The 23554-nt window shown below is 33.6% G+C and overlaps 1 protein-coding gene across 5 annotated transcripts in view; it reads right to left on the bottom strand.

Moving 5' to 3' along the window:
* Positions 1-23554, bottom strand: part of DMD (dystrophin) — a 2089750-nt gene that overhangs the window by 1433921 nt on the left and 632275 nt on the right. For all 5 annotated transcript variants that reach the window (XM_079122792.1, XM_079122788.1, XM_079122791.1 and 2 more), the window contains one exon: positions 20898-21073. In XM_079122792.1, the coding sequence (XP_078978918.1) occupies positions 20898-21073 (176 nt within the window). The remainder of the gene's footprint in view (positions 1-20897; positions 21074-23554) is intronic.

The following is a 23554-nucleotide window of genomic DNA, read 5'->3' as shown; positions in this document are numbered from 1 at the left end:
TTTTGCAATGGTCATATGGTTTACTGAATAGGTTTCCTACTTCCTACTCACTCTTTAACTCAGTCATTAATGTTTCTCAACAAAAAAAAAACTATTTGATAAAGTGATCACATCACTAAAGCCAATGCAGTTTTACTTTCTTGCTGTCTAGTAACATTTACCACTATTGACTATACTGCTTTTAGAAATTTTCCTTCATTTGCCTCCATGATGCCACTCTAATCTAATTTGCCTTCTATTTCTATAACCACTGGTTATTATTTGTTCTTTGCTGCTTATCCTCTGCCATCTTGTTATAATGTACTGGAATTTAAGACCGAGTTCATTAGCAATCATCTTCTTCCTTTCCATATAATTCTTTCTCACCAGCAATCTTATTAATGCTCATGACTTGTACTGCAATCTATTTATCAATCACTGATAATGTGTATTTCAAATTAAGGCATTTCTTTTGAACCCCACAGCTACATAACCATTTACCTAATGGATGTCTCCATTTGTAAGTTGCAAAATTTCCTTTAATATTCAATGTCAAGATTTAATGTTTGATATTCTCCCCCAAACTGGTACTCTACCAGCTTTTCCTATATCTGTGAACAATATCACCATCCCTGTTATCATCCACTCTGCTATGTTCTGTTTGTCTCCACTGAAAATTCATATGTTGAATTTTCTACCTAATCCCTAATTAAGAGATATGACCTGAGAAATGATTTAGTTCACGAGGGTAGAACGCTCATGAATGGGAATAATACAATTAAAGGGGGCCGAAGAAACCAGAGATAGTCTCTTCTACCATGTGAAGATATGGAAAGCTACATCTGTACCAGCCTTCCTTCCCCAAACAACAAATCTGCTGTCCCTTAATCTTTAACTTCCCAGAATCCAGAAAAGGGAGAAGGAAATTTCTGCTGTTCATGGTATTTACACTATATTTTAATAAGGGTTCAATTAACTTATATGTTACTCAGTTTATGGTATTGTGTTATAGCAGCCTGTGTGAACTAAAATATCCTTTTTTCCCACATTTAATCAAAAGCAAAGTCTAATCTATCACACATTCTACATCACCTTAATATCCACTTCTCACAGTCTCCACAACTAGCATCTTAATTTGTGCTGCCATTAAATGTAACAAAATTGCTGCAATAATTGATTCTCAGTTGGTCTCTAGACAGTCTTTCTGGAACTCTCTGTTCTATGTACTAGTATCAAAATCACCATTTCTAAAAAACACATCTAATCATATTAGCTTTACTAATTAAACCAAACTCTTTTACATTTTTCTTAGGATAAAGAAAGAAACTACTTTGTACTTTGTTCAAGCACTTCTTCTAGACACAAATCTCCCTTCATGGTTTTTAGGATGCCTAAGAGCTGTACTTAAGTTTTTTCCCTGCTCCCATGACAGAATTCTACCACTGATTTTTTTATCCTCCTGCCCAATGGATGTTTCCTATATTAAAAATTTAGTTTGTTAGTATAATTAATTTTACCTACTTTGATTAAATTCATTACTTTAAAATTAATCTGACCAAATTACACACTAAATAATCAGATTCATGAATATGCTAAGTGAATCTGCACCAGTCACTGCAAAATTCACTCTTTTAGTTTTATCTTATACTGTTTTGATTGACACCATCTCTAGGAAAGATTGTACAATTTCACCTATAGGTGTATGAAATCCAAACTTGACTCAGGGTCCTAGGCTGGTATTACAGCATAGAGAGCTCTTCCCGGGTCTGTTCAAGGAAGTTTTCCATTAAACCTAGTATTTGTAGTGGTCTTGTATATACGTGCTATAAATCAAGCTCTATCATTTCTTCTAACCAATATGGAAAAAATGATTATTTATTCAGTTTGGAAGTGGAATTGTTTTCATCCAAGATGTTTCGTAACACTTTTAGACATGTATCTTTCTGAACAAAACGTGAAATTATACTTTTTCTTTTAAAAAGTTCAAAAATCTATTTTTCTGCCAAAAAATATATACTAAGTGCTTACTACGTGCCAGATATGGTATTAATACTTTAGTCCACATTATCAAGGAGTTTGGTTTAGTGAGGTATCTATTTTTTTTTTTTTTTTACAGTGCTGGGGATTGAACCCAGGGCCTCGTGCTTGTGAGGCAAGCACTCTATCAACTGAGCTACATCCCCAGCCTCTGTGAAGTATCTATTTAATAAAAGATTTTAAAGAACTGGGGCTCAGCTCACACTGGGACTTTTTTAGGCTAATTTTTAAAAACACCTTTTTCAGTGAATTAGGATTAAATCAGCTTCTAGACTGAAGGCTCTGCCAAGTAAATTGGTTATCTCTACACAATGAAGGCTTTGTGGAGTCAACACCATGGTAACCGTCTGCTTGCTGCTCTGAAGATTTTAAGGGAGGCCTAGCCACCAGTTGGCATGTAGTTCTACTAATTCAGATCAATTCAGGCAACAAAATGTAAAATTCTACAAAAGAAGTCTTTTCTCATTCAATTTTTTTGTCTGATTTTACAAATTTGCAAAGGGATTCCACCAGGTGCTTGAAATTCCTTTTCACATACAGATGCTGTGGAGCATGATTATGCTCTCTCTTTATTTTATTTACACACTTGAGAAAAGGATTCCAAATATTGTTAGAATAGTTTGGAGTAAAGTGTTTTGCCTAGGAAAAAGTATTCATAGGCTCATAGTTTAATATGTCACTCTTCCTTTCCAAAATGGTATAAAGCAAAATATAAATGAGTTTATACTATTCCCAAGTTTGGAATCCTTTTTTTCTATCATTATTGTGACATCTTGGTTCCTAGGGAAATAGGTGGAACACAAACACTATTCTTACATGATTCAATGTCCAAACTATTCCTGACCCAATCATCTTTTTGTCTTCTGTTACCTCTATTTGTGACTGCTGCTTCAACCATATCTGATTTCCTTACTTAAATATTTAGTCCCAATGTAACTTGCAGTCAACCTGCACTCCAACATCTAACATTCAGCACCATTCCTTAGAGTTCTGGGAGTTAACTGTCACTGCTAGCATTGTTTCCCCTCCTGTATAGTGCCAGTAGATCTCCCCACTTTTTAATGCCAGCAGTGAGGATAGAAGGGTGAAGGGAAAGCAAAAACAGTGTTTCAAAAGGCCTCCCATGCACTTTCACTGAGTGCCAATGTCCTACATTCAGCGCTTAGGCTTGGTGACATTTCCACTGCACGATGAACAGTCTACTTTTGGATCCTACTCAGACCTGACTTCCAAGCAACAATTGTACATTTATTTTATTTCTTATCAATTTGGCAGTTATTGTTTCATTGCTTTCTATGGTATGTCATGTAGTTCTCACATTTGCCACTGCTACTGAATATTCTTCAGATGTTTATTGAGATGCATGGCAAATTAACAGATCCCTCTAATTAAAACCTATGCATGATTATAGATGAGGTGCTAACTATACTCTTCCCAGTGTTTTGCTGGTGATATTTTCTATAAAACTTCATACTACCTGAGACTGTATATCTAATCACCAATTAAAGATAAAACTGTTTCCTAAAACTGCTCTAGGAAAACACTGAGAAGTTATTTTTTGGATTCTGTGCATGTGTTTTCTCCATAAAATTTCTCTTTTCCACTCATTCTTTTTACCTCACTCTTAAAAATCTCATGAAATCATTGATAATGAACTGACACATGGTAAGTTGCTAATAACTGGCTTCTACCCCTCAGAATCAGCCCACCAATATATTGCTTATTCTTATCATACTTTCCTTGTAACAGTTTGCACTCAATGTACATCTATCATCATGGTTCCTATCCCTTCTATCTAATCAATTTAAAAGACCATTAATCTAATAAGAAAATCATGACTGTATTCTCTGTTCAAAAAATAGTTGTCTACTATAATTATTGATGCATATACTCCATCCTATGTTCATCTTAAAATTTTACCTTTATTACTAAAATTTTACCTATATTACTAAATTTCTACCTTTATTACTCTATTATGACTAACAGTGAAGGGACAATTTCCCCTTCTTTACAAATGTACTCAATACTAACTCCTAAAATTAAAATTTGTTAAATCTCACAGCACAAGGCAACCATGTGTTTGAATTCTTTTGTGCAAAAATAATTTATTACTAAACCAGAATTATTACTTAAAAAGGCCTTCCAAGATTGAAACTGTGGTACACACCTGTAATTCTAGTGACCTGGGAGACTGAGGCAGGAGGATAAGTTCAGAGACAGTCTTGGCATCTTAGTGGGACCCTATCTCAAAAACAAAAAGAGCTGGGGATGTAGTTCAGTGGTAAAGTATCCTTGAGTGCAATCCTCAGTGCAGAAAAAAAATGCAACCCAAGAAAGAAATCTTCCATTTTCTGGAAGTTCTTCATAAATTTAAAAAGCTTTTATTTTTGATTGGTCTAGGGCTAAGAGTGTAACCTATAATTTCAAACTATAGGAAGTTTCAAAAATGTCAAAAGGCATAGTACATATATATCAAATGTTCAGAAAGTCAAATTTTCCCTTAAAAATGTATTGCACAAATGGACCCAGTCTCATATATGTGAATTTCCAGTAAAGATGATCCAAATTAGGTCAATTACACCACCTTATGGTCAATATTGGGAGATATCTGTGTATATAAATATTTAAAAGGTAAAAGCACAGAAAACATCCCAAGATCTAAAGAAACAAACACTTTCAGTTTAAAAAGATTTTGAATTATGAACAGTATATCATTGTGTGGATCTTGTGTTATATGACAACTATACTAATTGTTAGAGGAGTCTCTTAATGCACATTGATTTTGTTCATATTTTCTTTACAGCAACTACCATGTAAAATATTAAGCCAAGATGACACATTTACATAAATTTCATTTCAGTCACTTTCAATTTACCATTTGGAACTCATCGTTCCCAAATGAGTAAACTTTGAAAGAGGAAATCCTCCAAGCTCCCAGACTTAACTAATTCGATTAGTGATCTCCATTTATGAATGGCCATTTTACATACTTAAATGTCTTTGCATGTAGGATTTCAGAAAATACATGTGAGACTTATCCTCAGAATCCTGAAAGTGAAGTGCAGACAACTGTGAAATATGATAACTCATGCAGAGTCCCAGAGGTCTAGGCCTAGACCAGGCAATTTATCAAATTAATTTTTAAATGTATATTTTAATTATCTACAAAGCAAGATTTGATATAAATATAAACAAAACTATAATTCTTTTTTGTTAGTATTAATAAAGGAATGAATATTTGGGGAGTAAAAATATCAAAATTTTGTTCTATTTTTCAATAATCATTTTTCTTCATCAGATGTGTATAAAATGAGATGTTTCACTTTCATATTGGTCACTCCACTGATCCCAGACTACCCCATGAACTCCTATTCATCTTCCAGGACTAAGTTCAAGATGCAATTCTTCTGTGTAACTTTTCTTGATCACCTTCTCATCACTCTTTTCCCTTCAACTTCCCTTCTGGGAAAAGGAAAACTCTTCCCTGTTTCCTCTACAGTATTTGCTTTAAAAATTTAATAAGTAGGTTAGAAACTTGATGTGAATCAGAGTGATTTCATAAAATATGAAATGAAATTTAGTATAAACTCTTAATGCTGGAAATATTTGTAGAACTTTGAGATATTCTAAGTACATAACAACTGTTAATTCTGTGAATATAGATTACAAATGAAAATCCTACTTAAGCACAATAAAAACAAGCAAATATTTAGAAAAATAGCCCTCTTCAATCTAGATAAATTATACACACACACACACACACACACACAGATGTGCATGTTTCTTGGTATGTCATGCAAGTTTTCCATAGTGGGAGGAATGAAGATAGGAGGACCAAATGCTTGTCATATATATTTTAATGTTTGTGATGGATGTGTTTGCATATGTGTTCAGTGTGCATGCTTAAATGTATCATAAATGTGAAGGAAATATGATATATTGAAAAATACACTGAACTGTAAGGTGCCGTGTTTTAATCCCGATCTTTATGCTAAATTTTTGAGCAAATAACTTCTCTGTTCTTTATCTACTTCTTCTATCAAACTGGCCATAATGTAAAAACTTGCCAATACTTTTTAACAATGTGTGTATACTTACCTCTCTAATTGAAGAGATTTTGACCTGAGACAAAGCTATGGTCAGTTTTGCTTATATTGTGGCTTTGATATTCTAATCACATTAGTGTATTCATCTAACAAATAAAATCCAAGGATGTTGAAATTCCCAGTTCTAATAAGAAGCCTAAAAATTCTATCAAACAGTTTACATAATACCTAAGACAATATGATTTATAAGAAAAAACACCATCTTCAGTTGGTATAAACTGCTACCTATTTCTTATGTTTACATGGTCTTAAGTGTATTTTTTAGTTTTATATGTGCAAATTTTAGCACATTACTCATAATGTTTCAGTACAGTAAAATTTAATTGTTCCAGATTGCACTGAAATACATCTTTAAAAGATACTAAAAAATCCATTTCTGTTTGGTTTACCTTATTCTAAAATATGCCTACTTAACGAGTGCCTCAAAATATGAAGTCTAATCCAAACATAAAATATTGTCCATAAAATTGCACATCTTCTTCATTGTAAATTGTGGTATACCAAATTATGTGTGTTTAATGAATACTGCATTTCAAGATATAGTGCTTTGGATACAAACTCAGAGATTAACATTTTTTAAGCTCTTAATACCAGAACCCTAAAACTTATCTGGCATTGATATTAATCTTTATACTTTTAGGATAGATGATTGCACTGAACAGAATAAAACTTCAGAAAAAAAAGTATTTTTCTTTGAAAAAAGTGTAACTACCAAAATATATCAACATCTGGTAGATAAAAATTACTTTCAAATAACCTTCCTACTTTAAATTGATATCAAGTATTAATCATTTTGGAATACATAGGTAATGCATTTCTAAAGTATGACATGGTTTAAAAGAAGTTGCTTTCACATTTTCTGTTCATGTAACTTTCACAGAAACTCCCTTAAAAATTAAAAAGTAAGGAAATCCCCCAAATTCTAAGATGTCAGAACCAGCTATAGTAAATGAATTAGTTATAATACCAAGGAGTGTGAACACACATGGGCAAAATCTTCATGACCCAGAGGTCTGGAAATAAAATGTTGCCAAGCCACAGATGCCTCAAGCTTATTTTTCATTCTCAATAAATTGAAAATCCCTTTGAAACACAGTTCTGTGCAAGAAAATCACCTTAACACAGGTTAATAGAAATATTCTCTTAAGTGATAGATGGAATATTGTCACAGTAATAAATCTATGTCCCTACAATGTAATATGCTTCAGTTGAAAATCCTGAGCCATTTATTTCAAAATCAAATTTGAAGTTTATTTAAAATGATGAAACCCAAAGGAAAAGCTGTAAATGTCCTTGTGAGAAATAAATGTGGGTCACTAGAGGGCGCACATTCCCTTTCACACCTTGCCTGTTCATCAATTCGGCTTCTCTTTTTCTTATCTACATTATGATAACATGGTGACAAATGGATTTTTCGTGGGAGGTTTCTTACATGAACATAAAATGTCCAAAGATATAGATAAAATGGTATACAAAGAACATGTTAGTAAGACACCCTCAAATGCATAGTTAAAATGCTTTCAACCATTTCGATACATACACACATATATCTTGAAGTCATAATACCTAGAATCCCTTAAGAAAATAAGTCTGCACTTTGGGGAGATACGCATAATTCAAAAAAGGTAGGGGTATTTTCTGGACTCTGAAACCCATCAGTTCTTTTCACTATCACAGGTAGAACATGAACAGAAAACATTAGAGAACTCCTTTAGTTTTAACAAAGTGAAACATGGAGTTAAAGTTTAAAACCAGGTCTGCCTGAATCTGAAAATCTCCACTACAGTAGTTTCCTTTTGTTCCAAATGAAAGGGAAACCCATATTTTAAAAAAGAAATAACATGAAATTCTGGTTTGTTGCTATACAGTATAGTACTGTTTAGTGGTTATGAGTGTGCTATTTTGGATTATGCCAAAATTTGACTGGAATCTCTAACATCAGGACATGGCTCTTGAATGTTTTCATTGAACTAAACTATGATCCTGAGTTGCATAATGGATGACCTCATTGCATTATAAAATACTTTTCCAAATCTATTGTTACCATAGAATCTTCTTCAGTTTCCTAAAATCCCCCCAAGTCCAAACTATTGATGTATTTTCTGGCGCCTGAACTAACATACAGCATAGATGACAAAGGTCATTTGTTACTTATGGCATTATATGATAGGGTTAAAACACCTGAACACGAGAAGTCTTGTGTTTGGAAAAAAACAGTTCAATTATATGAGACTTTCATTCATGCCTTGATGCTGAAGACAACTCCTAAATTTGAAAAATTTTCATTGGTTCTTTTTAGTTAGACATGACAATGATTCATTCTGACATAATAAAAGCATGAAATATAATTTGCTCTCATTCAATCCCCAGTACTTCCTCTTCCCCTCCCCTTCCTTCCTCCCTCCCTATTCTATTCCTGATACTCTGATTTTTCTGCTACTTAGTGTTTTTTTTTTTTTTTAAATTAGTGTCTTGTGGATGTACACAATGGTGGGATTCACTGTGGTGTATTAATGTATGTACATAAGAAAGTCAAGTCAGATTCATTCCACTGTCTTTCCCTACCAATCTTCTCTCTTCCCTTCATTTCTCTTTGTGTACTCCACTGACCTTTATTCTATTCTTTAATATGCCCCCACCCATTTTGGATCAGCTTCCACATATCAGAGAAAACATTCTTCTTTTGATTTTTGGGAATTGGCTTATTTCACATAGCATAATAATCTCCAGTTACATCTATTTACTGGCAGATGTCATAAAGTCATTTTTCTTTATGGCTGGGTAATACTCTAATACTCCATTGAATATACATATACCACATTTTCTTTATCCATTCATCTGTTGAAGGGCACCAAGGTTGGCTCCATAGCTTAGCTATCCTGAATTGTATTGCTATAAACATTGACATGTCTACATCACTATAGTCTGCTGATGTTAAATCCTTTGGATATATACTGAGGAGTGGGACAACTGGGTCAAATTGTGGTCCCAATCCTAGTTTTTTTGAGGAATCTCCATACCACTTTTAAGAGCAGTTGCACTAATTTGTAGTCCCACCAACAATGTATGAGTGTACCTTTTCCCCATATTCTTGACAACATTTTATTGTTAATGGTATTATTGATAACTGCCATTCTGACTGCAGTGAGATGAAATCTAAGTGTCGTTTTAATTTTTCACATTTCTCTAATTGAAAAAAATTTTTCATTGAAAAAGATCACTGTATTTAAAGAAATCCATATACTCCCAAGGGAGCCTACAGTCTAGATAAAACTTCAAAATTGTACAACAGTCATAATCCAAAGCACACGGTTTACATAGATAGACTTTGGCATATTTTTAACGGTCTTCATCAAGCTTTTAACTAGAACTAGAGAATTTGATAAAAAAATCCTCTTTATCATTACAAAATAGGAAGGCATAGGGTTTGCCAATGCAGTAGTCTGAGCAAAGCTGTCCACGTTCAAATTCTGTCTGCATTGCTTCCTATAAATTATATCACCATGAGCAAGAAAGTTCACCTGAACTTTTCACTCATTTTTTTCACTGGTAAAGGAGGACAATAATACAATTTATTTTTTAATGTCATCTTTATGGTTAAATACATCAATATGTACAAAATGCTGAGAAGAATGTGTTAACATATGGTCAAAGCCACATACATGTTAGTTACAGTGATTAGTGCTTCTATGACCCTTTCGTAATTGGGTTTAAGCCACTTCTAACTTTCTCACATGAGGATGGTCATATTTGGTTTAGTGTTGTGTTGTTTTGTTAGGGACTGATGAGGTAAAAATCATTATTGAAATGACAAGAATAAAAGGTACAAATACAGCTAAAACAAAGATAATAAAACAACAAAGAAAAAACACCAACAGTAAAATAATCTCATTCATTGTACTCTTCAATGAAGGAATTGGCAAATTATGATCCATGGGACAAATATGTCCCACAACCGTTTTTTGTAAATAAAATTTTATTGGAATACATTCATGCTCACTCATTTAAAACGCTTACAGCTACTTTCTAGCTACAGCAGAATTGAGTAGTTGCAAAAGAAACCGTAGGCACACGAAGGCTAAAATATTTACTCTCTGACCGCATAGAGAAAAACTTGCTGACCTCCTTTCTGCTCTACAGAGTGAAAGTGAGATGGCCTCTTCAAACTCTCAAGTGGGATCTAAATGGTATTGTTCACAGTGGCCATACTGCATTGTGTGAGCTTCCTCCCACCACCTATCTTACAGAGCACTGTATCTCCATGACTTAGAAGATTAAAGTCTACTCTCCTTAGTTTGGCACTCCTTTCTCTACCACGAACCCAACCTACCTTTTCAATCATACTTCTGCTGTAAGGCAAGCAAAAATGCTTACAACCCTATGTAAGTTGCATTTGTGTATGAACTGTCCCCTGTATTTGAATTACCATTTTATATCATCTTGAGTCTCATGCTTCTCCACATTTTAACTGTCTACTCCGATACTCATTTCCCATGAGCCTTCCATATCCAACTGTCAAGCCAAGAGTGAGCTTCTCTTCCCTGAAACTTTCTACTACCTTATTGGTAATTTTTGTTTCATGACTTATGGTAGAATATAAGCTTTCCAAGGGAAGACTTCAGTAAGGGAGGTTTAGAATTACAGCAACTGGAGTACTTTACAAATGATAGTGGTCCATTACCTCTTGGTTGAGTGATTAGAAAAATTACCATGAAAACAAATGTTGCTGTGACTTTCTTTCCAAAATACTGTGAACTCATACTGACTACAGGAGTATTCAAAGAAACCCACCACATACTGAATGTGCCTTGGACCCTGTGGGAGGCAATTTAAACTTTAAACATTCTCAGTGTGAAAGCTGGCTGAGTTTAAAGAACTTCAACATGCTTTTATGTTGTGGGTCTTTAAAGTTTAAATAACTTCTAGTCAGGGTTCAGAAACCATCTAGTGCAATGTGGAAAGCCATTTAAATCTGATGTGTTCTTACTGCCCCACTGCCACTTCCCCAGCACTATGACCTGTTTCAATCCATCTACTTCTTTTAGTGAGCATCTCTATGAACTTAACTTAAAACATGGAGTAAATCTCACTGCTTTACCAAGCCAGTTCTTAGTCAGTCAGGCTGCCATAATGTAATACTGAGTGACTTAAGTAACAAATATTTATTTATCATGGTTTTGTAGGCTAGAGTTCCAAGATAAAGATGCCAGCAGGGTCAGTTTCTGGTGAGGGTCTGCTGCCTAGCTTGTAGATGGCTTCTTTCTTGCTGGGTCCTCACAGGGCAGGGAGAACGCAAGCACACTTTCCAAAGTCTCTTGTTATACAGGTACTAACACTCTCATGGTGAGCCCATCAACGTGACCTCATTTAACTAAGTCTCAAATACTCCATCTCCAAATACCATCACCCTGGGGATTGCAGTTCCAAAGTATCAATTTTGGAAGGAATCATTTTAGTCCATAGCAGACAGTAATCATTTTTATATCTGTGTGGTGGTATAATGTGTGCTCACTTACACAGACACATTTCTGAGTCGAAAACACTTGAGTAAGAAAATTCTCAGAAGATGCCAGAGTAAAAATAACATTTTCTATTATCACATAAATTTAGTAATGAGAAGATAACTCTTCAAATTAATAATTAGTTATTCAGTTTTCTCTAAATAGCCCCCTGCTCCCATCAGTCCAATTTCTCACCTGGCAGTCTTAACTATGTTTAAATTCATTTTAGAAGGCCCAGCCTCTGGGATCTGGTCATTTAACTTGCCCCATACTATTACTCCACCTCTAGGAATATTAGTAGCTTTCTGATACTGACAGTGTTTGAAGCTGCCTCTCATCTCCTGTGCTGCTTCCAAATTCCCTACCACCTGCTTAAACAATACCCAGTATTATGTCTCCTCTCTTTGAAATACCTACAGTAACTTCTGTTTTTCTGACAAGACTGTGACAAAACTCTGACAAATATCTGTTCAATATCCAGTGGAGAGTCACTCAACACCCACTATGTGCTGACTTCTGGAAAATGCACTGTAGTTTAGAGATGAAAATAAATGACTACTGACCTCAAAGAGATTACCAAAATAGAGGAATACAAAAGGATTCATTATAATAAAATTGGAAAGTGTTTTAACAGAAATATTTAAAAGGCTGAGAAATGCCTGGGAGATTACTTTCTCAGATACAAGGCAGTCAGTTGGGAGGCAAGGAATGTAGAAATAGAAAAGGGAAAGGTATGAAAAAAGAATCTTAGGTAAAGAGAATAGTAGGAAAAGAGAAAAAGAAAACTCAGAGAATACAGAATTTTAGGAGATCAAAGAGTAGTTAATTAAAACTGAAGGGTAATGCCACTTGAAATGTAGTCTATGGACAGTCTGTGAATTGCTGTTACTGGTCTATGAGAGGAAAGAAATTTTCACCTGAGACTTAATCAATTAAGTCACTAAGCACACTATTCCATATGATTTTATTTTTAATTGCCAAATTTATTGATGGAGGAAGCAGTGCATTGATTTATATTCAGGTCAAGTTCCATATCTCATTATGGACTGGTAATAAACAGTTTTCAGACTATTTTGAGTATCACTGGGATATAAAAAAAAAATGGACAGTGGAGAAAGGAGTGAAGCTAGAGATTTAGGAAGCTAAAGATCATAAAGGAATTTCTATGATGTACATTTCAAGAATTATGGGCAGAGGAATGATCTAATTAAAATTGCATTTTAAGATATCTCCCAGGAGATTGTGAAGAGTATGGATAAGAAAGGTAAGACTAGTGACAGAGAAATCAGTTCAGAATTCCATGCAGAAAATTATCAGAGACTAAACTAGGATGAAGCCACTATTGATGCAGAAGAAGGAACAAATTAAAGAGAATTTAGCAGATATATTTGAACAGGGATTTAGTGATGTGGCAGCTATCAAGACCACTGTGAATGGCTGCAGAGGATTCTTATTACACAAGTCCAGGGGCAGCATTCTTTAAGACTATCATGTAAATGAATCTAGATTTGTGCAATCCAAATTGCAAAACCACATTGTTTCCTGTAAGAAATCCAATATACATAGCCAATAAGCATTTGTATTATACAGGTATGAGCATCAGGGGTGAGGGTGAGCTAGGAATATTAATTTGGGAACTATACGATATATATGACTGATACAGCCAAGATTATAAATACTGCCTGGGAAAAGAAAGGGCCACAAAAAGAAAATGAAACCAAAAAGTGAGTCTTATGGAAACTGAAATAAGAAGAGAAATAAGGAGAGAAGATTGACAAGACACAGTCAGAAAGCCAGGTGGAGAAAAGAAACAGTAGAGAACAATGTCCCAGAAACTGAGGGGAAGGAAAAATTCAAGAAAGGACTAATCATCACTGTCAAGCACAGCACAAAGGTCAAGAGGGATAAGAACTGAAGAGTGACCTTTGGAGCTGGCAATTAAGAAGCTCTCTGGCGACCTTGCTGAGAGCAGTTTCAGTGCTTGATGTGGAGAATGAAGGGTGAAGAAAAGAATCAGAAGTAAAGGAACAGAGATCTTCTGAATAAAATTTGGCTCTGCTTACACTCAACTATGCTTCTCCTTGTAGATAAATAAGTAAATATGATTACCATTTTCCTTACTCAGAAAACAAACCAAACTATACATGTTACATACAGCTCTGGGAATGTGGCCCTGTCTTCCTGCTTGTTGGTATCTTTTTATGCCTTACATCTGAAAGAGTACATTTCCATACAGCTGCAATAGCTAGACATTCAGAGCTATATGTAGTATCTCATAGGACCAGTTCCCATTATACTGCATTTCTTTAAATTTTTAATAGACATACTGGTTGTCCATACCGTGTGGTGTAATTGCTGTTGCAATGTATTTATACATTGTACAATTATCAGATCAGGGTAATTAGCATATCCATCACCTCAAATATTTTTAATTTACTTATAGGATTCTCTCCTCTTCTACCTATTTTGAAATATAAATTATTGTTAACTGTGGACACCCTACTGTGTAACAGAACACCAAAACATTTTCCTCATGTTGAAAAAACACCCATTAGGCATCAACTATATAGAGGATCCCACACCAGATTAGGAATAAATATGGATCCCCGGTCAGGGAAGCTTTGTATCTAGTGGATGAAACAGTCATCTGAATAGATCATTACAACATAAAGCAGGAAAGGAATCAAAATATGGGACAATGGCATCACTTTGCCCAGCTGGAGTAGATGGTCCCTATATTGGGTCTGGTGTGGAGGAAGTAAATAAGGAGTCAGGTTGTAACAGAGCTGCTGATCTCCCTACTGAACTGATTTTCAAAATATTGGCCCTGAACCAGCAGCACCACAATCATGCGGGAACTTGTTAGAAATTAAAATTCTAGTGTTCCACGCCAGACCAACCATCAGAAAATTTGGTGGGGGTCCTGAGGCTGTCTTTTAATAAAACCTCTAGGTGACTTTGATGCATCCTCAAGTATGAGAACCACTGTTCTTATGCATGTGTTCTCAAACTTGATGGTGTATCAGAATGACTGCATAGATTGTAAAAGTTTCTTTGGCCCACTAGCAGAATTTTCGATATATCAGATTTGGAAAGGACCCCCCCAATCTGTATTTCAAATAAGGTTCCAAGTGTTATTGCTGTTTCATGCATTGCACTTTCAGTATCCCTTCTGTAAGTATTCACTGGTCCCTTAGTTTGTCTCTAGAATTCACATTACATTCTTCAAATCATAGTTATAGACTTATTCTTGACTTATGTAACAAAATAATTTTTAAAACATTAAAATGATAATTATCTCTTGGAGGATCTGAAGATAGTATGTAGGTTTCTATTCTTTACCAAAAATAGGTTCTAAATAAAATTTAAGTTCATGACCAAGGTCATTTAACTATAATACATTAAAAAACAAGGTTTTGTAGCTAGAACACTAGAATGGAAATGAGGAGACTCAGCACTAGTCCTTATTTTGCAACTGCAAGCAAGTTATTTAACCTTTCTTGACCTCAATTAACCTGTAATCGGGACAAGTCTAGTCTCCTTAGAAAAAAAGAAGTAAATCCTCTAAAATGTTTTGTTTTCCTGGGCTGTGCCAAAGAGCAAAATGTCATTAGAGGGGCTAAAACCCCAGGTATTTTAGGATCAATTTATTATAGAAACTTTTTTTAAAAGTAGCTCATAGATTAATCATTTGATTCTCCAAACAAGTTGCTATTTTAAAGTATGTCTTCTAGATTTTAATTTGGGAATCCAAGTTAAAATAATAATGTTTTAGGCATGAATATCATAAAATTGCAAAAAAATAATGTTTATCTTGTACTTATCAATCTTTCCAGGGATGTGACATTAATTTGATCTGGACTGCAGCCATAAAAAGAAAACAACAGCCTGGCCAGTGATGCACACCTGTAATCCCAGCAGCTGGGGAGGCCTACGTGGGAGGATCCACAGTTCAAAACAGCCTCAGCAAAGGTGAGGCACTAAGCAACTCAGTGAGACCCTATCTCCATAGGGCTGGGGATGTGGCCCAGTGGTTGAGTGCCCCTGAGTTCAATCCCTGGTACCCTCCTCCCTGAAAAAATAGTAAAGGACAACAACATAAAAAACAACTGAAAAAAATATATATAAAAGAATAATTTAGGTCTGTAATCCTGCCAATTTATCCTATCTATTAGTATGAATGTAGGACAGGGCCAAAGAAAGCAAACTCATACTCTTGTTGTGGAGATGCGAAAAAGACATGAGAATTTAGGTATTTCTAAATGCCTCAGGAATATCCTTGAGGCCAAAGATGCTCATTTATTAACACTTTACTTGGGGAAATGATCTTGAGCTGGCATTTACTTTTAGAAAACTATTCAATTTGCCATTGGTTTCACCTGGTTGGTAGAAAAATGTAAATGAAAACTTTTGTGAAAAATCTCTTAAAATAAGTGCTACATGATTAAGAACTAATCTCCTGGATAAATGCCTATTAACTAGATAATAGATCCACTTTTAATATAGTCTGAGTTCCATACTCTGCTAATTACCTATATGTAAAATAATATCACTGAACTACAGGATAATTTAGTGTTAGAAATAATTACCTTATGACCCAAAATCAAAGATGTTTATAATTCTTAGTATAAAAAGCACAATTTATATAGTTAATACTACATATATAGAAACTATATTATTATTAAGGAATCAAGTAAATGCAACCTAGATAATTAAGAAACTATACTGTAGTACAAAGCTGAATTTTAAATCCCTTAATAATTTTGAGTAAATAATGATATCCTAATGGGTAAAATTCGAATTATTAAAAAAATACTAAAATGACCATGTATTTATTTTTAAATTTTCATGAGGATCTAGGTAAAATTCTTAAATGATATTAGAATGTTAAATAATAGTTACTTCAATTAGTTGAACTCTGCCATTCACTCTTTCAACAAATATTTACTGGTTATTTATTACATGTGTGGTACTAAGTATAATGAAGTTTTGAAGTTTAAGTCAAATATATGTAAGTATAATAGAATTTCTATATTGTAGTTGGTGTTGAGAAACTTTGTGTGAATGTCATTAAAACATATACCAAAATGAATATAATGTAATGTTCTGGTAGAAGTGGTGAGCTCTTGGAGAAACCAGACATAAACTTATTTTGTGGTTTATTTTGTTATTTTGGAGCCAACTAAAATATGGGCATTTCCCATCTGAAGTGACAACATGAAGGCAATATGATAGATAAATTAATTTTAGGAAGATTAATTAGAAAGGGGGAGAAGCCTTATCATAGTCAGGTAAAAGGCTTATGTTATAGAGCTGGCACTTACAATGATCAGAAAATAACTGAAAAGATGGCACCTGCCCAATATTATGGTATAATAATAATAAGTAAGAAGAGAAAGAGGTCAACAGAGCTGGAGAAATTGGTAGTATATTCTGATTTGAAAAAGAAAACTAGAAGATATTTGATATATTTTTTTAAGTTTGTGTCATGGTATTGATCTGGAATGTACCCTAAAAGGTTGTGTTGAAAACATGGTCCCCAATGCAGCAAGGTTCAGAGGTGGGACTTCCAAGATATGAATAAATTTGAGAGCTTAAACTCATCAGTGGATTAATCCATTTGATGGATTAATAAGTTGAATGCACCACTGTGTAATAACTGTAGATAGATGGGGCATGGCTGAATGAATTAGGTCACTGGGCCCATGTGCACTATACTATCCCTGGTATCCCTGGCATGTCTCCTATGTGTATACACACTCACACACACATATACCTCTGGTGGCAATGAAAAGAGCAGCTTTTCTCTGTCATGCCCTTCCACCATGATGTTTCTATCATGGAGTCCACCGACTATGGACTGAGCCCTCAAACCATGAGGCAAAATAAATCTTTCCTCCCGTAATTTCTTCTCCTCAGTTATTTTGGTCACAGAAATGAAAAGTTAACACAGTTTGAGATAATGTTTATTGTGGGATTATTTTTACCAATTCTATATATTTACCATCTCCACCACAAACTCCACCATCATCACTTCTAGTACCTGCACCTTCATCACCATCAATTCCACATCTACTAACTCCAGCATCTCCTCCACTTCTACCATAACCAAATGACCAGCAAATACATAGTGCATTTTTGGACGCTTATTCTGTTATAGGCCCCACATGTAATGATTCATACTTAACCCTCAGTGTTTTATAAAGTGAAAATATTGAATCTGAAGCATGACCTTAATTAATTTTCCTGAGATCATAAACTAGTCATTAAAGCAGGCAAATTTCAAACCTGAGTAATTTTGATTCCAAAAACCATGACTTTTCCAATATTTGCTACTCCTTTAGCTACCAAGGTGATAAATTATAACTAAAATTTGTGTGCAATATACAAGTGTGTATGTTTAACTTGGGGCAATAAAAATGAAAGTGGAGGCAACAACTGGGTGTAGAAGTAATACCCAAATCATAACTTTAGAAAAAAAAATTGAAATTTGAGGGGGACAGTCAATACAGAGCTATATTATATAGGAGTCAGTCACTTAGAACCAGATTTGAATCAATGAGGGGAGATAATTCAGATAAAAAGAAGTCAGAAGGGCAAAAAAGAAGGATTTATGAGATAATCTCACAGGAATTAGGTAGAGAGGAAAACAAGTCAAGTGAAGCATGGTAAGGGGGTGACTGGTAGTGTGTCAAAAAACTGAAAGATGACAAGATATTTAGAAGAAATGAATTTAATAAATTGTCAAAATTATTGTATTCACAATGAAAGGGTAGTGGTTCTCACGAGAAATGAGAGCAGGACACTAGCTAACATAAGCTATCATTTTCCATGTTGCCTCTTTAACTGTTAGAGTATTTTAACCAGATTCCATCCTATAGACAATTAGCAATTACTGAAGTTATTTGTTTATAAATGTTTGCTACCTTTATTCAGTCTAAATACATCAATCTAGAGTCAAAGATAGACTGTCCATATGATTATGCTGTCTAAAATAGGACACATTTGAAAGTGTTAAATAAAACTACATTGGAACAATCGGTATATTTAGGTAGCTTCAGGCAAACCAAAAAATAAGATCACCTTAGTCCTATACATAAGAAAGAGTGATTTTACTACACAGTTCAGATTCTATAGCCCAGCTTCCATAATTGATATTTTAGCTCAGTTACACTATAGTTGTATGTAAATTAATAATAGCCATATGTATTTTGGGTTATTGGAAAGAATAAATGGTATGTACCTAAGTCATACAATCTAGTGCTGAGCACATGATGAAGTCCTCCAAAGTGTTAGCTTTTATTTAAAGAATCTTTATATTCCCAATTCGACCTCTAATTTCAGCAATTACAATAACTACTAAGAACATATGATACAAAAAGTATTTAGGAAACAAAGTATTTCACTATCAGCAAATGTTTCTACAACAAAACATGGAAGAATAAACTTTTCTAACCAACATTCTCATTCTAACATTCTCAAGACAAGAACCAAGAATAAGCCTTTGGAAAACAGACTGACGGATCAACTTGCTTTGTTACTTTCTGTATAAGGCAATTTCTGAAGGTATTCAGAGGAATAGGCATCTAGGTTGTACTCAGTTTGAAAAACTGTTGGAAAATAGTTGGACTGCTACCAAATATTCATAAATCCACATGCCCACTAAGCATTGCCTATAGACAAGTATTTAATGTGGTATTAAATAAATGAATGTACATAATACTAGGATTAATAAAAAGCAAATTCAGTAAAAGTTTTACTGATTTATTTGTGCCATTATTTTTTTCCTCCACCAACGAGCATTAACATTTAAACTACCATCACGAGTAGAATACATGGAATTTGTTGCCCAAAGTTAAATGCTAACATTCAGTTTGAGAAACATTTGACCATAGCAAAGGACATAGCAAAAATTAATTTTTACCTTCTGATGGGTCAGATAGTAAATATGTTACACTCTCTGGACCGTACAATTTGCTATTCTTCCTACACTGCTTTGTAATGTGAAAGCAACCATAAAGCGAACATGTTTGAATAAATACAGCTGTGTTCCATTGAATTTTCACTTATATACATTAAAATCTGAATTTCATAATATTCATGTGATGAAATATTACATAATTATGTGACTATATTACAGAATATATTATTCTAGTGGTTATTTTCAACCCTTTAAAAATGTAAAACCAATTATTAGCTCATGATCCATACAAAATGGGCAGGCTGGATTTGTCCTGCTGACCTTAGTTTGCTGATCCCTGGACTAGAGAATTTGTTCCACCATGCAGATACTACCAAGGAAGAAAAGGTCCAGTGATTTACTTTGCAATTATCACAGGGAGATCATGAGTTATGAATAAATGGAGGAGTTCCAAATAACATATTCAAATAACTTTTCTAGATATTTCTTATTCTTTGCTTAGAACATCTGACACACTATTTTTAGGTATGTGTTCTTCCCATACTTCTATTCCCTGGTATAAGCAAATTCTAATGTCAAGTGTTCCATGCATTCCTGAACATATGCTGCTTAGAAAAATAAGGCATATTTCAATGTTCTTTCTTAATCTTAGAATTACAATAACTGGAATGAAATGAAAATTGTACCATTTTTATAATTTTCATGCTAGCTTTGCCTTTATGAAATTTCATTGCCATCATTTTATTATATCCACAGATTTACATAATACCTAACTTATCTAAAATATCTAGTTGAAAATATCCATAAAAAGATCAGTTAAAAATTCTAGCACCTTCAAGATAAGACTTTATAAATATCAAAGAACAGGAAATGTGTTCTGTAATTACTCCTGATTTAGGATGTGCAGCTTGAGACATTATGTTCTCATAATCTAGCAGAATGGATCTCATGTATTAGAGGTATACTTCTGCATGAAAATGCACTTTCTATTACTCCAAGAAAGACAACTTAATGCAAAAATAAGTACTGAACACTAAGTCCCTTTATAAGAAAAAATGATACTTTTATGATTAAAATGTATCCATTGCAGTATGTTGCCTGTGGTTTATTTTAATTCAGAAAACAGCATTTCCATTAAGCATTCGGCTTTGTTGGATAGCGATTTCTTTGGTAAATTTTTAAAAACTTACTTTATTATTCTTCTTACTGAATTAACTGGCATTATGGGCACAAAGACTTGGAAATATTGTTTAAGCAAAAATGCCACCGTCAAAACTGCTTTAAATGAGTTTTCATGCTTAATAATGAATCTTCATTCAGGAGTAAAGCCATGAATGAAATGCTCTCTCTCACCTTTTCCTAATTTCAGAATCCACAATGATCTGCCTCTTCTTTTGGGGAGGTGGTGGTGGAAGTTCCTCTTGGGCATGCTTTACCAGGATTTGTTCCCTTGTGGTCACCATAGTTACCGTTTCCATTACAGTTGTCTGTGTTAGTGATGGCTGAGTGGTGATGACAGTCTGTGAAATCTGTGAGAAGTATTGAAACAGAGGTTAGACATGGCTTGAAAGACTTCAGTAAAGACTGCTTGGAGTAGTGAAGGAAAATAATGAGAAACTGTTCCTGCTTGTTGGTAGATTGACCTTCAGATCAAAATAGCACCATACTGAACCCAAATCAAATTCTTTTATCTGATTTTACTATGTTGACTAAAACAACAAAGCAAGGAAATCTCAAAACCAGAAGTAAATTAAGTGCCTCTTAAATTTATTGGTCAAAGTATAGGAAATAAAGGGGCGAAGGAGAAAAATTTAGGATGTTATTCTGATATTTAATGCCCATGTTGTTTTAAAGTGTTTACAACATTTACAAAAATTTTACTCAAGTATCTGAATGCAAATTCTGACACATAGCATATTGCAGAGGTTTACTAATAGATTTTTAATAATTTAAAATGAAAATACTGGAGGTATTAAATTCACCAAACTATCCTATATACATAAATGAATATACTGCAGTGAATTTCACATATATATTTTTAAAAAGCTATAAATAGAATGAAGACCAATAGAGCAGAGAAAATGGAACAGGGGACAGGAGAAGGAGGAAAAGGAAAGTACTAAGGACTGAAGTGAAGCAAATTATATTGCATACTTTGTATGCTTATGGTAAAATGAACCCCAACACTATACACTAATAAAAAAACTATATTAAAAATAAAAATAACCCCTGGATATAAACAAATGTACAAAACCAAGAAATACATAAAATGGTTTATAAAATAGTTTTGATTATCAGGTAGAATGAATATTTTGTTACACAATTTTAAATAAATTATTTTAATCAAACACAAGAAAGGTCTTTTAAAATTCCTATAAAAAGTTAAACAAAGTGTCTATTATTCCATACATGTTTTTATGATCAGTATTACTCAAATGCTAATATTTTTGTTTTAAATTAGTGACTATGTTCAAATATTTGAGATTCCAGATTCATCATTAGAGATTCAGTTTATAATCATGCTCATTTTCCAGTTTTTTTTTTTTTGAGGGGGCATAGTTCATCCATCTTTGGAACAATATGATTTGTGGCACAAACATGGGCAGTCATCATCTCAATATGCAGCACTGAGAAGTTGTATAATGATCTGACTCTCCTTCCTTCATTAACAATTGTTTGACTCATAATACTCTCATATTATGACTATAAAGTCACCTCTGGGATATTACCCTTCTGGTAATCCGACTTATTTGGAAGATCTGTTTCCAAGGAAACAATAGAAGTCCTGCATTAGATCTGCTTTAAGTTACAACCATAGGGCCAATAATCTGACTGGGGTCAAGATTAGTTTTATTGATTTTTCTGAACTTCAAGAGATATGGGGAGGGTTTAGAGTAACCTCCCTGCCTCATCCAATGATGACTGATCCCTTCAGGGGGAAAAAATGATGGAAGTTCCAGGGTTTTGTTATTTTAGTTTACAAATTGGCAATTAGTAGTGAAGGAATGAATTCCTTTGCTAGTACTCCATGGAAAAATTGCTTTGACATATATATTGGTAACATACTACCCTTTATACAAACCACAGCTTTACATAGGTGAAGGACTGAGGAATTTCTATTTTGATAACCTATTTAGTCTACCAACAAAAGGACAATAAGAGATACTTAATTGCTACATGTGCTAAGCACCCATTTTATCTTCTCATAGATTTTCATAGTCATTATTGAGAATCAATTAGTGAGCTTCAAGCAACTTCAATTATATAGCCTCATGACATATTATCTCAACATAAAGGAGAAAGCAACTGTTTTTTAAAATGCTTAAAATATAAACAACATACTTGCATCCAACACAAAATGACCATAACATGAACAAATTTAATCACTTGTAGTCAAAAAAAATGTAGTTTATATTTGGATTCCAAGAGCATTTTATTGTAATATTTTTTAAATATGAGCATACTCTTATTTGCATATAATGACTGCTAGAAGAGAATATTTTTCAGATTAGGAAATTATTTAATTTTGAATGTATAGGCAGCAGAATGTAGATTCTGAAATTATAAACTATTTCTTTTACAGTTATATCATCTTACATAACATTTTTGCTACTGAATATTTAGTTTTTAAATTATTTCCCATAATATTAGTAATATTTTCTTATTGCTAAGTATTAATAAATTGGATAGATATATGTATGGAGGGTATAGGAAAGGTAAATGACAATATAATATATAACAAATTACATTTAAGAAGATATTAAATCTTATGAAAAGAAAAAAAATAATCATTTTAATAGACCATTAGCAAGACATGGATCTAGAATTGTTCTATACTCTACAACCATTATACTTGAAAATACTATTTCATTTCTTTTGGGATAGAAAAATTTAAAAAAAAAATTTTTACTGATGCTGTAAATACAAGGTTGAAATCATTATATATTACAAATTAATAACTATTCTCATAACCTACTCTTAGAATATAAAATAATTGGTCATACACTAAA

Source organism: Sciurus vulgaris, assembly GCF_902686455.1.
Source record: "Sciurus vulgaris genome assembly, chromosome: X".
Taxonomy (NCBI): Eukaryota; Metazoa; Chordata; class Mammalia; order Rodentia; family Sciuridae; genus Sciurus; species Sciurus vulgaris.
Note: the sequence above shows the minus strand (reverse complement) of the source record. Positions and strands in the feature narration are given on the sequence as shown.